Source organism: Podarcis liolepis (genome assembly GCF_965112155.1).
Source record: "Podarcis liolepis genome assembly, chromosome: 8".
In the NCBI taxonomy this organism is placed as follows: domain Eukaryota; kingdom Metazoa; phylum Chordata; class Lepidosauria; order Squamata; family Lacertidae; genus Podarcis; species Podarcis liolepis.
The window spans coordinates 48,654,240-48,669,116 of NC_139560.1; the positions used below are offsets into that span (position 1 = coordinate 48,654,240).

The window sequence follows — 14,877 nt, forward strand, 5'->3', positions numbered from 1 at the left end:
TACATTACTGATTATTGATATGGAATCAGTACTGTTGATAAGTACACATATAATAACTTGTCTCATATTTCAGCTGTAATGTTTTTATACGTAATGCTTCAACCATAATGTTTCCATACAGAAGTGGGGAGTGGAATGCTGTGAAAGCGAAACACACCTAGCTCCCATTTAAGTGTTAGTGGTACACTTGATTTCCATTTATTTCAGCGGGACTTTGAGAACCAAAGTAGACATGTGTGGCAGTTGTGTGTCTATTAAGCACATGAAATGAAGGAGGGGAGGGTCTACACATGTCTTCTTTTAAAAAAGCATATGGGGAGGAGGGGGAAATCAACCCCTACCTTATCTATTACACTGTGCTCTGTAGGTTTGAAGCAAACTTCTCAGTGCCCAGCTCATGTCTCATACTGGAGGCAGCTAAGGAGAAACTACTTAAATAGAGTGCAGCAACACAAGGCAGGAGAGGAGGTTGGGTTTTAGTTCCCACCCTTGAACTCATAAGCAGACCATCTCATTCCCATTTGTATGTGAAACTGCCTGCACATTTAGTTTGGCTCTCAGAAATGCCTAACCTTTGCTGGATTGTGTCCACTGTGGCTGAAGGTTTGTGTAAATATCAAGTAAGCAATGATGGTATTGTTTTTATTTAAAATATATTGTCTACAAACTGCTACATCTACAGCCCAATGCCAGTTACACTAGCTTCAGACACATGTTGCTTAAAATATGCCCCTTTAGTCAGTAAAACTAAAGACGTCCAAAGAGAGTTGAGCATCACATTTTATGTAATTAAAATAGTCTGTGACCCCATTTCCTCATGTGGCTTACAGCCATCCATGACACTTTCCCCACAAGTATTACAGAACTTTCTTCTAGGTAAGTGTGTGTAGGATTGCAGTCTTCATTTCCTACTGGATCAGAGTTTTAATTAATCACACAGATAGGTAAATGATGACACTAAATAATAAGCATTTGCCCTTTTGAAGACGGCCTCTAGCGAATAGACTTCACTAAGGTTCATGTTCACTATGAGGAAAGCATTTAATGGCTTTGCTATCCTCTTATCTGAAGGTCTCTTGACTTAAAAGTAGAACCATTAAAGAATGAGGGTTATACAAGTGTGGAACGTTTGCTAAAATAGGGTAATGGGTTTTGACAAATACGCATTAGCTGACACTGGGTACATTTACAGGAGAGCATATTATGTAGTGAATAGAATAAGGGTAGGTTGAATGAGGCGCTTGCTTGCAAGGAAGAGACACTTCTGAGAAGGTGTCAAGAAAGAATTCTTACCAAGGAAGCTTTCAAATCTGCCCTTTTTCTTGGCACCACTATTGTAGTGCAAAGAGCAGGCATGTGACATCCATCCCTCTTACCATGTCTGTGCCTTAGTTTAAAGAATAGCTGAACAAATTGAATGCAAAGAAGCAGCTCAGCCAACGTTCCAGAGCAGTTGGATTTGTTTCCTATTAATTAAAGTGGCTCATATTATCATTCGAATATCTATTTTTAAAAAATAAAAGCAATATTGGAAGTGGCCAAATGCCTAAAGCAGACACTACAATTGCTAACTGCATCATATCCCCAGAGACCTTCAGCATGGACTCCTGAAGCTGCAGAAGTTTGTCTCTCAGCAAAATATTTCCTCGCTTCCCACCAGCTTCCCACCAGTGTAAAGGCTGGAGAAAGATTTGGAACAATTTAGGGGCATTAAGCTTGTTTTATCGACCATCCTCTTACATAAAACCAAAGCGATGGGCGCTTTCACAAACTTGTAACAATATCCAGCATTCTAATAACTATATGCTGCAACTTGTTACTGTCAAAATGGCTTTGGTATAGCGATACAGAGGTAAAATATTTTAATATCAGCAGCATCACATCCTTTTTATCACTACGCATATTCAGTAATGGAATCTAAATCCACTGTAAAGCACCATAAAACAGCTCTTTACTTCCTGCCCTCCTAAAGGGTGCAGTAAATATGCACCATCCATTTCCCCATAAGCATTGAAAAATAAGAAGCTTTTGTAACATCAGGTTCGGGCTCTTTGAGTCCTCTGCTATAGTTATTCAAAAATACAGACTCGCATAGTAAAGAAAATATGAATTTCCACAAGATGCCTGTTGCAATCTAGTTTCCTCTAGAAAGTAACCACTACTGTAATGCATTCAAAGTCGTATGTGCTTGCTCTAGCAAAAAGGCATTTACATATTCCTGTTTGTCTGACAGAGCTAGCACAGCTAACACAGAGTCAACATTTTTCTGCAGGACTGTTTAGTAGACAACTAAGGCAGTACAGTGGTACCTCGGGATGCGAACAGGATGCTTTCCGGAGCCCCATTCGCATTCTGAATGGAACGTAAGATACAACGACTCGTCTGCGCATGCGCAGGTCGCATTTTGCCGCTTCCGCGCATGCGCACGGCATAATTTTGAGCGCATGCGCGAGCGGCAAAGCCTGGAAGTAACACGCTCTGTTACTTGCGGGTTGCCGCGGAGCGCAACCCAAAAGCACTCAACCTGAAGCACATTCAACCCGAGTTATGACTGTATTCCAAAGAGTTGTGCACATGTCATGAGTTTTTCCAGAAGACCCTACTTACAGAGGGGCATACAAGAGGGCAAACTGTTTAGTCTTGAAATAAACTTCCCATGACACAAACCTCCTTTCATTCCAATTGAACATAAGTTAAACATGCCTTGTGAATTTGGCCATGAGAGCACAAACACCATTTTAAGGAATAGCATTTAATCACAATCTGAGAGCGACATGGACTTTTTTAAAAACACAACCAGAACCAGGTGGAATTCCATAATTTTATCTTTCTGCTTTCCAAGGTATCATATTACTGATGTGCTTGGGGGTTTTGCAGAATGCATTAAGGGAAATAATCTTTCCTGTAAGACGTACTCTTCCAATTTCCACAGTTAATCAGTCATTTAAAAGTAGTATCATGAGTATTTGTAATGCATCCAGAGAGACACCCGTGGAAACAGACATACAGAATATATTCCAGAGATGCTGCCCTGATGTTGATTTGTTGGTTTGTTTAGGTAGTTTATGTCTTGCATTTTCAACAGAGGTTGAAGCTAAGAGGGGTGGGGAAGCAAAACAACAACAACAATGCAATGATTCAGAACAGGGGTAGCCAGGGTGGTGCTGTCTTGATGTTTCACACTACAATTCCCATCAGTTCCAGCCAGTATGTCCAATTTTCAGGCATGATGGAGTTGTTGTCCAGAAAATTGGAAGTGCAACATGTTGGGTATTCCTGTTTTAAAACACTATATTTCTTCTTACTTTAACAAGTTACTATTTGTTCAGAAAGTGGTGACAAGTGAAGAGGAAAAAGTAGAGTAAAGGTTGCTTGTTTATTTATTCTCCAACTCCAGAGAGAATGAATCTAGTTACTCTAAGTAGCCTCCCTAACTGCAGAGTAAAACTGCTGATTTTCAGAGTACAGGTAGCTCACTTTCCCCCCAGAGTTTCTTAATACTTACCTCCTTTGTATAATCTTTCTGGCCTGGTAAACCTGTGAGTAATTGATTTCTATTTTTTATTATTTAAATTTGAATTGTATTTTGAATCTAAATTATAATTGTAATGTGAAAGTATAGTATATTCAGCTGGTGGGTGATCAGTAAGTTTCCCTATCTAAATTACAACTGCACACCTAATCACATTGACACTTCCAGGTAATTTATTTCTGTGATAATACAGAAACCCCTTTCATATTCCTACAGAGAGCGATTTTATTCCATGGCCCATAAACCTACAGTGATCTGAAGTACATTTTCAGGTCAACTCCAATACCATGATACGTATAATAGTGGAAAATTTACTGTGGTGGATACCAAATTAAAGTGAGCTGCACTGAATTAATGGAAGGTAGAAATGTTGCTAGGTGCATGTAAGTGTCGCTGTGCATGTGCTCTGTCATTCTCCACCAGCATTCAGAGTAGATTCTGACCTGATTGCCATCATGCCGGAAGTCAATTGAAAGGTTTCTGTATCATGGGTAGTTTCATGGAAAGTCTCCACATAGTACAGGTGATCAGAGGCGCCAGTTTGTTGAGAGCAGTTTGGTGCGGGGTGGTGGTGTATCACACATGTGATGTCAGGACATTGGGAGGAGCTGACGGAGGACCTAAACATGGCGGCAGCACAGCTTCCCCCTCCTCCTCTTACCACTGCCACACTGCCACTAGCGGCGGACTGCTTTGAGCCTCTTTTCTCTCCATGGCAGGTTGGAGGCGGAGAAGGAGCTGGCCGCTGATGGCCTCCTCGACTCCCTAATTTTTAGGACATTGGGGAGCCCACCCCCTCCCCAAAAATATTGGGGGTGTGGCCCAAAGAGCTCAGCCCCCATGAATGCTATTTTATGCTGAAGCCTTCAAGCAGCCTTCCACATGGAAACTGGAATGTAACATTGTGACTGTGTATTAACATCTTGACTGAAACATCTCAGTAACACGAACAACCACAAACCGAGCAATACACATCATTCCATGGTGTTACCTGTTTCCTTTTGTATCCTAACTATTCATTCTTCTGCTTGGAACGCAGAGGACAGCCTCCACGGAGATAACATAAGGAGTTGAGTTCTAATTCAGAAGGCTTTCAAATGTCTTTGCACTTGGCAACCGATCCAGAAAGAAAATGTTGTGGTCCACAAACAGCAAGCCTATGACTGATTTGCATCACACAAAGACTAAGAATTGGGAAGAAATGGTTTGTAATAAGGAGTGCATGAAAGTCGTGCCAACTCAAAATCATCACTAATATTGCATTTCAGTCTGAACTTTGTTTACGAAAACACTGTTAGGGGAGGAACACTGAAAACCATAAAGATTTTTGGATGGAAGTTTATTTCAGATTTTATTCTACCCCTGAGGACAGGGCCAACTGACTTGTTTTCTTTTTATGTTTTTTTAAAGTAATCATAGCATTGTGAGGGGACAATGTATCTTGTCATCTTGTGTTCCTTCTATTATCCATGTGACTATTTGATGTTGACTGTTATTTGATGAGTATTGAGTAGAATACAAATTCCTTAATGCATGTGTTATGTGTTCTATTTCAGATGATCATTCTCGAGTTAGGCTGCAGCCCATTGAAGGGGACTTAAACTCTGACTACATCAATGGAAATTATATCGATGTACGTATACTCATCTAGACAAGAAATTTAACAGTATTATTTTAAGGAAAGACTTTCATTTGATATTTCAAATGATGTTGCATGCAATCAGGATGCCAGCTGTTAAATTCTGTGAGAAACCAATCTGGAGACCCCCTCTTGTATGCTAGAGTTGAGATTAAAACGACCAAAGATTGCTAATAAGAAAATAAAACCAGACATTTCCTAAAATTGCCATGTATTGGAGTGGAGACTTGCCAGTAATTTTATCTGGCTACTTTTCCTCCTGAAATTTATGGGGGACCAAAGACATGTTATTTTCATTTTCTGTCAACAACTTGGCATGATTCAATTTTTAAAGGGGGGCTGTTTGCATATTAATGTGACAAAACTCTATAATTCCTAATGCAGTGGCTTGCAATCTCTTGTCATCTCGGCACTTTTAAGCAGCCTTCAAAGTATAGACTGCATCTGTTAACCAGGACTTCTAATGCAAGCAAGACAGTTCATTAAATATGTATGCTGTTTAATTATTGAAGACTGCTTCTTTGTTCATTCTGCATCATGTTAACTTAATGTTTTACATTAGAATAAATTCTTTAAGAGACAGCATTTGGGGGGCATAGAAAGAATGAAATCAAAAGTAGAGCTGGAAATCAAGGAAGAGTCAATGCCATTTTAAGCACTAAGTCTGCAAAGAAAATCAGTAATTTTCATGTTCACACATAACATTAATGTTTAGTAACTCAGAACAACCTAGTCATCTTAATTGATATCAACATTGCTTTTATCTTCATTAGTGACACCTTGTGACAAAGCTGCCAATACCTTATATGCACAATTTCCCAATTACTATGACACAAGTGAATTTAGATCATTTCTTTCTCAGTTAATTAAAACTAGTTTATTTGTTTGTTTGTTTGTTTATTGCATTTTTTTACCCTGCAAGAGTTTCAACAAGCAAATTGCACATCTTATTTGGCAGTCTCAGCGTTAAGGAGTGTGTGTTTTGCCATGCTGTAAACTAAATGCTTCTAAATAGTGGTTAATTTAGCTTTAAATCGAAACTTAAGATCCCCCAGAATAGCACACATGGGGAGCAGAGGGGAAATGCTTCAACTGATGGAAGAATCCTAATGCACAGGGCTGAATTCCTCTTGTTGTTTTCAAGTTAGAGCTGAGCAAACCATTCTTAGTCCAACAAAATGGAATTTCCCCCCAGTCACAAACAACTATTAAAGCACATTCAAAACACTTTTCCCCTCAAAGAATTCTGGACACTGTAGTTTACTCCTCATAGAGTTCAATTCCCAGCAACCCTTAACAAACTACAGTGCCCATAATTCTTTGAGGAGGTGGGAATGTGCTTTAAAGGTATAGATGTCTAAAGATGGAAAAGATTTAGCATTAACTTTATTAATACTGATAAGAAGTTTCTACTGTTAACAGCTTGGTATGCAGTTTTGCCTGTAATGTTTCTCTTTTGGATTCATTTTTAATTTTTAAGTACACCAGAACTGCAAATCCTATTAGTTTCAGTGGCAATTGTACATAAATTTTGTGCTTCATTAGAAGTGTGTATGTAAAGGCAATGTAAACATAATAATCATTGATGGGCAAGTGTAATACAATCCTTATAGAATTGTACGTAACAGTTACTTTTCCTGCTCTTGCCATTTAAATTTCATGGATGAGCCGCAGCTCAGTGGTAAAGCATATTATTGATAATAAGGAGCAGTTAGGCCAGTGGTCTGACTTGATAAAAAACAGCTTCCTATATTCGTACTTTAAGGAATGGCCAATCGTTTAGAGCTTAGGCCTAATTCTTGCATTACCCAGGCCCAACAGTAGCCACAGAAGAAGTTCCATAGTTCTTTGTGGTTCCGTAGTAATAACCAGATGAGAAGCACTGATTTCAACATTATTTCTCCCTTTACTGCTGCTCAGTTAGCAGAACTGGGCTGGCAAGTAACCATGTGATGATTGGATGTGCCAAACAGTATCTGGGTGATGTAGAATCAGATTACAGGAAAGCAGTTTTTCAGTGGATAATATGCTGCCCTGATAACTGAAACATTTGACCTTAGCTGCTGTGCCTTGCAATGCTGCAGGAATTTTGAGAAGTGAAAGGGTTTTAAATAAATGTTGCTGCTACCTGCAGGTGTCACTAGGTTAGACCATTTCCTTGGAAAAGAACAGGAGCCCCTAGAATACAGCAGCTGTAACTCCTTACCTAATCACACACAGCTTTAAAAGCCTCCTGTCAGCTATAGCTGCTACACCTGTCAGCTTTTCTCATATTCATAAGGTGAAACCTTTGCCCTTAGTAGGTTTCTTTCTGCGTATTTATGTTTATGTTTTTTGCCTTGTTCCTGTGACAGATTGCGCAAGATTCACACAAAACGCTTTTTAAAAATTTATTTCAGGGTTATCACAGGCCAAACCACTATATTGCTACGCAAGGTAAGTTGATCTCACATTTATAAGTTTCCTGTATACATGTGTATTGCTCTTTTATGTGGGAAATGCACTTCTGAAGGTTTTCACTTTCGCTTATGTTGTAATAAACAACTAATACTATAGTCAGTGCACCTGATTTCTTCAGATTAGCTCTCTGATTCCAAAACACCCCCCAATTTATGACAGAAGTGAAGAATCTTGAAAGAATCTGTGATGAACAGTACTGTATATATTTAATTAGGCTTTTAGGCTCATTAAAAATGGCTGTACAACTTCCTGGTTCTAATACTCCTGTACCCAAATCTGGCACAGTATACAGAGCAGCTTTACTCGGCTTCGTATGCTAAGACAACAGATGTTTTAAATTTTATTCTTCAAAGAGAAGAACTTTTATCCTTGTATCTATGATTGGGAATTAGCCTTTTTTTTTTATTTGTGTACTCTGATGAGCATATACAATATATTATTTGTGGCTACTGTTATACTATACTAAACAAAATGATAATTCTACTCGGAACATGAACTAGATGTACTGGTGCCCTAGGACTATTGTTGAATTTTCAGGATCTAAACACTAAAATGAACTAACTAATTAAAGTAACCTAGAAAACATCGCTTGCATGTTTCCCCCCTCATGGAAGTAATATTTGGTGTAGATTGGGGAACTTCAGGTCTGGGGCATGAATGAAGTTCTGCAGGCCTCTCTTATCAACCACTGGGGTTCTCCCTAGACCATATCCCTCACCAGCCCTGCTGTGCACTCTCCTCGAGTGATTTTGCTTGGCTGGAATATCTCCTTGATTTGTAGTAATGGCTCTTTCTTGCCTGAATTGAGGATAAAGAGATGCGAGGACTATAGGAAATTCTGGCTGGCAGGTAGTCCACTGTCAGAGGCAGCCAGCCCATGAGACGGGGAAGCATCTGCCTCAGGCAGCAGAAGTGCAAGAGGCGGCGCTCCGCCACCCCCACTTCTGCTGCTGGGAAGGGAGGTGTTCCAGTGTGCAGCGTTGGCGCTCATCTTCTCCACCCCCAGACAGAGAAGCTGAGCAAGCGTCACTGCTTTGAGGAGTGCCTCGGCTCCCACTGAGTTTGACAGCAGCTGGGTGTGCCAGCTTTGGAAGTGGGGCACAGCAGGAGGCAGCAATTCCTGTTCTGCCTCAGGTGGCGAAATGGGATGAGCTGGCCCTGCCCACTGTACAAAAGTAGGAGTTGCAGCTATTACTCCACCAACTTTTGCTTCTGTTCTCACCCACTTTTGCCAAATCCCAGCACCAGCTTGCGCACCTATGTCTTTTGCCATGAAGTGTGGGGGGGGGGGGAACCTTGGTGTAATTTTTTCCTCTACCTTGAGAAAACTGGTTCCTAACATGTTGGGAAATTCTCACCTTTTTTACTGATATTTTGGATATGGTTGCTATTTTAATGTTTCCTTATACTTCGTTCAATGTGCAAAACCAACAGCTTGGCTCCATAGAACAACTTTCTTCTACCTACCACAGAAAAATGAAGGAAGGACTATGGCTTTGTTTTGGTTTCTAAAATTTAGATGCTCATGTTGCCCCTTACAAAACAGCTCTATACTGCCACCTAGTGACAATTTATTCCACTACAGGGTATTTAAAGTGATAGCCAACTCTGTGTGTGTGTGTGTGTGTGTGTGTGAGAGAGAGAGAGAGAGAGAGAGAGAGAGAGAGAGAGAGAGAGAGAGATGGTTCATGTTTAAACAAGGTTCTGCACTTTAATGCAGAGATGAATGAATGAATTGTAGTCTCCCATTTTGAGCCATATTTGCAATGCATTATGCACTCCACCTGTGTGGCTTAGGGATGAGGTATAACTGGCCTGATAGAGGCCCATTAGAGATGCCTGAATTGGAGAAAGATAAGAACATGAATGTCACCGTCTTGCCTTTTCCTCCATTATCTCCAGACATAAACTGGTGACTGAGGAAATTAGCTGACTCTTACTCCTATTTTGGGAGGAAACCAAAGGGTTCCATCCAACTAAATTTTACTCAGAGTAGACCCACTGAAATAAATTCACCCCAGTTAGTCATGCCCATCAATTTCAAGGAGTCTACTTTGAGTTGGACTAGCAATGGCTGCAACCCATACCTTTACTGAAAGCGAGAACATTTGACTAAAACATCTGAACAGACATTTTGGATATGTCCATTAAAATATTTCACCATCATTCTTTCAGTAACCTTTCTGATCCAACCCATTCCCATTTTCATGCATGTTATTCCTTTGTACTATGCTCTTCAGGAAAAGGAAATCATTTGAGAAATTAGTTCAAATCCCTACAGAGTTGAGATTGCTATTTAATTGTCCTAGTGCTCTTCTTAAGCTCCATTCAACATATCAAGTGTTAATGAGCAAATATAATTGGATGCCACTAAATAGTGGCAAACATAATCAGTTTGCAATCGGCTACCAATCTGGCTTTTCAACAAAGCTGGACGGTTGCCTAATCACTTGTGTTTTAGGTTTTTTTTTACTGTTTTGGAATCTTCCAAATGAACAAGATTTAGCTTTACAGAGTTTTGCTTAGCAATGAGCTTACCTTTTGTGTCTTTCAAATCAGGTTGATTAGGAAACTGGTGTAAGGTGGACAAAAACTGTTTTACCTATTGTTGTATCAAGGGACCATTAAGCTATGTTTTAAGTGCAACATATTCTAAACCTGCAATTTGGGTTAGAAAATGAGCATCTACGGTACTTTTCTTCTTTACAGTAGCTATAATAGGCTGAAATTGCCACTAATGAAGACTTCAGGTGATCTACAGTAATTGACAGAGACAGTCACAATAAGCACCTGGGTCATACTTGTAATAAGAAAACTATTGTCTTGATGTAATGGACCATGCATAAAGAACAGGCAGGCACAATTTTAAAAGGACTATTTGACATTTTCCAATTGAGAATATTTATTTAAAATCCCATTTCAGCTAAAAGGTGGGCTGGTAGCCATGTTTGATTCCACAGTGTAGGTCATCTTCCTCAAACTGATCCCCCACCCACCCAATATTTAGGTCTACACTGCCATCAGCCCCAGCCAGTATGGCCATGCTGAATGGACCTGAAGGAGAGTTACAGTCCAAAACATCGGTAGAGCAGCAGGCTGGGGGGAATTGATGTAGACAGCGGAAGTAGACAGCTCAGTCGGTAAAGCATGAGACTCAGGGTTGTGGGTTCAAACCCCACAGTGGGTGAAATATTCCTGCATAGATGATCCTCATGGTATCTTCCAACTCTACAATTCTACGATTCTATGAATGTTTCCATGCTTTTATCAGATAATTGTTGAAAAATTAAACAACATGCGTAAATGCATGTTCTCTGAACTGGTCACTTGCTTACTACTAAGAAAAACTAAAACCTTTAAAGTGGCTACATTTTTTAAACAAAAATTAAAAATTCAAGTGCTAATTAGATAGAAAATATCTGCAGAGTAAAAAGTAACTGGAGAACAAAGAGCCATATGGCAAACCCCAGTATGTTCACAGAAGAGTGAAATCGTTGAAATGTCCAGCAGAAATGTGTACATTCCACAGAAAAACTCAATTTGTTTGTGCATACTCATAAGTTGATTCCTGCGGTGCTTATCATATAACAAATTTGCCTGCATATCATACTTACCTGACATAAACAGTGTAACCAGTAAAAGTAATATTACAATTAGACATACAATTAAACACAGGAGCAGTAATTATATTTGATGTGCTTAAGGCTCAAGTTATTAAGGTATGGTTTAAATATATTAGGCCTAATAAAATATTTTAATTACTAATTCTAAATCAGCAACTGCAAACAGGCATTCTTATACCTTCAGTTTGCCTCTAGCTGTAAAACAAACCATTTACTTTCTCACTTATATTGTGAATATAATTTTCTTCCTCAATGCAACAAACTTATCATGCTTCAACCATGGGAAAATCCTTTCGTGTCAGCCTTATAAGCCCCTAAAGATAAGCATTTATAACGCAAGTGTTTACACAGCTTTGACTGTGGTAGCATAAATAGCAAAATTGCAAAATACCAAGCAATCAGAATACAAATGGCACATAGTGCATTTCCTGGCCCAGTTCAGATTCCCAGCTCTAACATTTACAACCTTATACAGAATACATTCACTGTTTCCAAACAAGCCTATCCTGGCCTCAGTATCATCTCCAAATGCCCTCCTCAGAGTGCCCTTTCCATAGGAAGTGTGGAGGGTGGAAGCAATAGAAGGGGCCTTTTGGTGGTGGCACCTGTCGGTGGGATACATTCCCCAGGGAAGCTTGCCTGGCACCTTCTGCGTTAAGTGAAGACATTCATTCATTTCACCTCCAGTCTTTTTAGTAAATGTTCTCCTTATTCTCCTGGAACAAAATATCTATGGAAAAGAAAATCCTGTTTTCTGTACAATCCTTTCTTCCTTGTTAATTAGATTCTACTTATGCTATGAAAATCACTGCTGTACCTAGTGTTGTAAGTGGTGCCCAGATCTTTCCTTCGTCACAGTGGTAGAAGCTTACTGACTCTTTTATAAAAAAGTATTTGCCTTTCCTTCCATGTTCAATTGCTATTTAGATCAAGGCTTTGTAGAGATTACCTCTGCAGTTCCTAAATCTCATTTGAGCCCAAGTGTTTTCATTTAGTGCTTTTGGTGCAGATACATTTATCTAAGCAACACAATTAAAATGGTTCACTTCATTTACTTGGCACTGCAGCTGTATTGTAAAGCACAATTGATTTAAAAAATTATAGAAGTGTACAATTCTTTTTGTGACTTGATTTCTGCTTGGATCAGGTGAAGACTGGAATCAGAGCTCCTTGCTATACGAGAAGAATGCAGTGTCATTTAAATATTGTTTGGTTGGAATTTTCCTGATATTGGTTGGAAATAATTCTTGCTAAGCCAATAAGGATGCGTGATTTTATTGTGCACTACCTAGTTTATGCCCTTAAATATGACAGAATATTTGCCGTTCCATGACTTTGGGACGTCATCAATAAACAGTAGAAGTCAGGCTGATGTGAAGTATCAAGTGGGTCAAAGCCCTTAAGAATTAAATGAAAGGTTGTTGTTCATGTACAATTTCATTTTTCTTTTATGATATGTGGCACATCTCAAACCTGAAGAATTATGATTATTTTGGTTAACTTAATAGTATGGTGTTTTTTTTCATTTATTACTGCTCTAGTGCGCACAAAATTATCTTATAGGTTATCTTGTTTGGCAGCTGAAACTCATTCAAGATTAGTACAAGGCAAAGCTGTAATACAGATCAAGCAGTAGGAGCACTTAGACGCCTCTTTACACCAAGCATTCCAGAGTCACTTCATTTTGCAGGACAGAATATGTAAAAATATGTAAGAAAAGTACAAAGTGACCAGTTCAGATGTGGATGGAACATGACAAGAGGAGGTGGAACTAAGAGCAAGGAACTGTTGTTACAAACTCAAATGGTTCCACAGATTTGGTGGATGTTATTCAACAGAATATATGGGCTTTTTTGAAAAAGATTTTTTTGCCATTTAGTTTCATTAAGAAATCACTTTAGAACTTTATTTTATGAAGCAGCTATTTTTATTTTATGTATCTCAGTTACTATATTGAGAATTTAAAATCCCAAATACTCTGAAAGAAAAATAATGTATACACAGTTCTTATGGGTAATTAGCCAATCAGATCACTGGGCTGGCAGAAAATTAGTAATCCTGTAATTTTGCATTTAAATTGAGCCACATGCTGTGGGAACTCTCCTTAGAGATTAGTCTATTAACAGTTGTGGTGCTCCATAAGGTTACATTAAGGAGAACAGCATTCCTAAACTTTTAATTAAATTACTCAGATTCTGTTATTTTGGTTACTGTCTCAACTATGTTTGTGTTCTAACAAAGTCAAATGACATTTGAAATTTGGCTGCTCCTTTGTTTTCTTTGCATTGGATTGATGCAAAGCTTTATGTTGGTATCATAAGCTTTCCTAACTTTTGACAGTGCTGTTATCATCTCAGAACGAAGTATTGTACTAATGATTATTATTCCCTACCAAAGTCAGTGGTCACATCCACATCATATATTAAAATCATATTAGGTGGTTTTCAACTAAGTTTTTCTCACAGTGGATCCTTTAAATTATTAGACCTAATTTAGAAACGGCATGGTGCAACTGCAGTAGTACAACCGGGTGCCTTTATCTGGCCCATCAGCAACACAACTTGTCTCTCCCGCTTTGGTCTCTACAGCCGCAGCAGGTTCTGCAAGCATCCAACAGCTTGACTTCACTCCCAAAAGCACACTCCTCCATTGTCTCCCGGAAAAGATGGGTGCCAACAATTTAGTAATGTTCATTAATTTCAGTGCCTGGGAACTAGAGTTTACCCCTCCCAGGGAGCTAAAATTCCGAGCACCCTTAACAAACTACAGTTTCCATGATTCTTTGAGGGAAGCTATGTGCTTTGAATGGATGGTGTGGATGTGACTGTTTCAGTTTCCGCTTGTAGGGGCCATCTACACATCTGTTTGTCCCGTGATCTCAAGTCATGAATCTGAGAGCGGTTTTGTTTGTTTTTTGTCCTGCCACTTTCCCTGGGAAAACCCAGTCTACTGCTTAATCAGAACAAATGTCAATCCACAGAAACCTCTCAAGGACTTCCTGCCATCTAACTCTGGATTGTTCTTCCATATCTTAAGCTCTCTACTATCATTTTTTTCCTTCAGATTTTTCAGTTCTTTCTCATACCTACAGGATACATTTTTCTCCTGGTCCATTTCTCCAATACATTTCTATCTCCCATCTCTTTTGTATGGACAGAAAGATTGAGAGCTGCAAACGAGAGAGAGAGAGAGAAACGAGAGAGAGAGAGAGAGAGAATTTATTTCCCCGAGATGTTGCCAATGTTCTCTTTGAGCTTTCCAGAGACCAACTGGAAACATGTAAAGATGCTTATCTAGATGAACTTTAGAAGAGAAAAGTCAAAGGAAACCTTTTCTCCAGAAAAATTACCTCTTGAATTGCAACTAACAAGGGTTACATTATGGGGCAATTTAAGCCAAAGCCCAACTCCCCATACTCTTAACACTCTAGTAAAACCTGGTAGAAAAAGAATGACTATTTGCAAGGGAAATCAAAATTAGGGAGGTAATTGTGCTGATTGGTTTAGGGAAATTATTATCTTTGTAAAATACTAAAGCTTGACTTCTTTTGAGATATTGTAATGTTTATTTTAATCAGCTACTACAGCAATTAATCGGTTAAATGTAACAAGGTAAATTTGCTG

General features: G+C 39.0%; 1 protein-coding gene across 28 annotated transcripts in view; it reads left to right on the plus strand.

Annotated features, from left to right (window-relative positions):
• The window catches only part of PTPRM (protein tyrosine phosphatase receptor type M), a 395,597-nt gene that overhangs the window by 342,523 nt on the left and 38,197 nt on the right, over nucleotides 1-14,877 (plus strand). For all 28 annotated transcript variants that reach the window (XM_083518504.1, XM_083518498.1, XM_083518477.1 and 25 more), the window contains 2 exons: nucleotides 5,089-5,165; nucleotides 7,571-7,607. In XM_083518504.1, coding sequence (XP_083374630.1) covers nucleotides 5,089-5,165; nucleotides 7,571-7,607 — 114 coding nt within the window. The remainder of the gene's footprint in view (nucleotides 1-5,088; nucleotides 5,166-7,570; nucleotides 7,608-14,877) is intronic.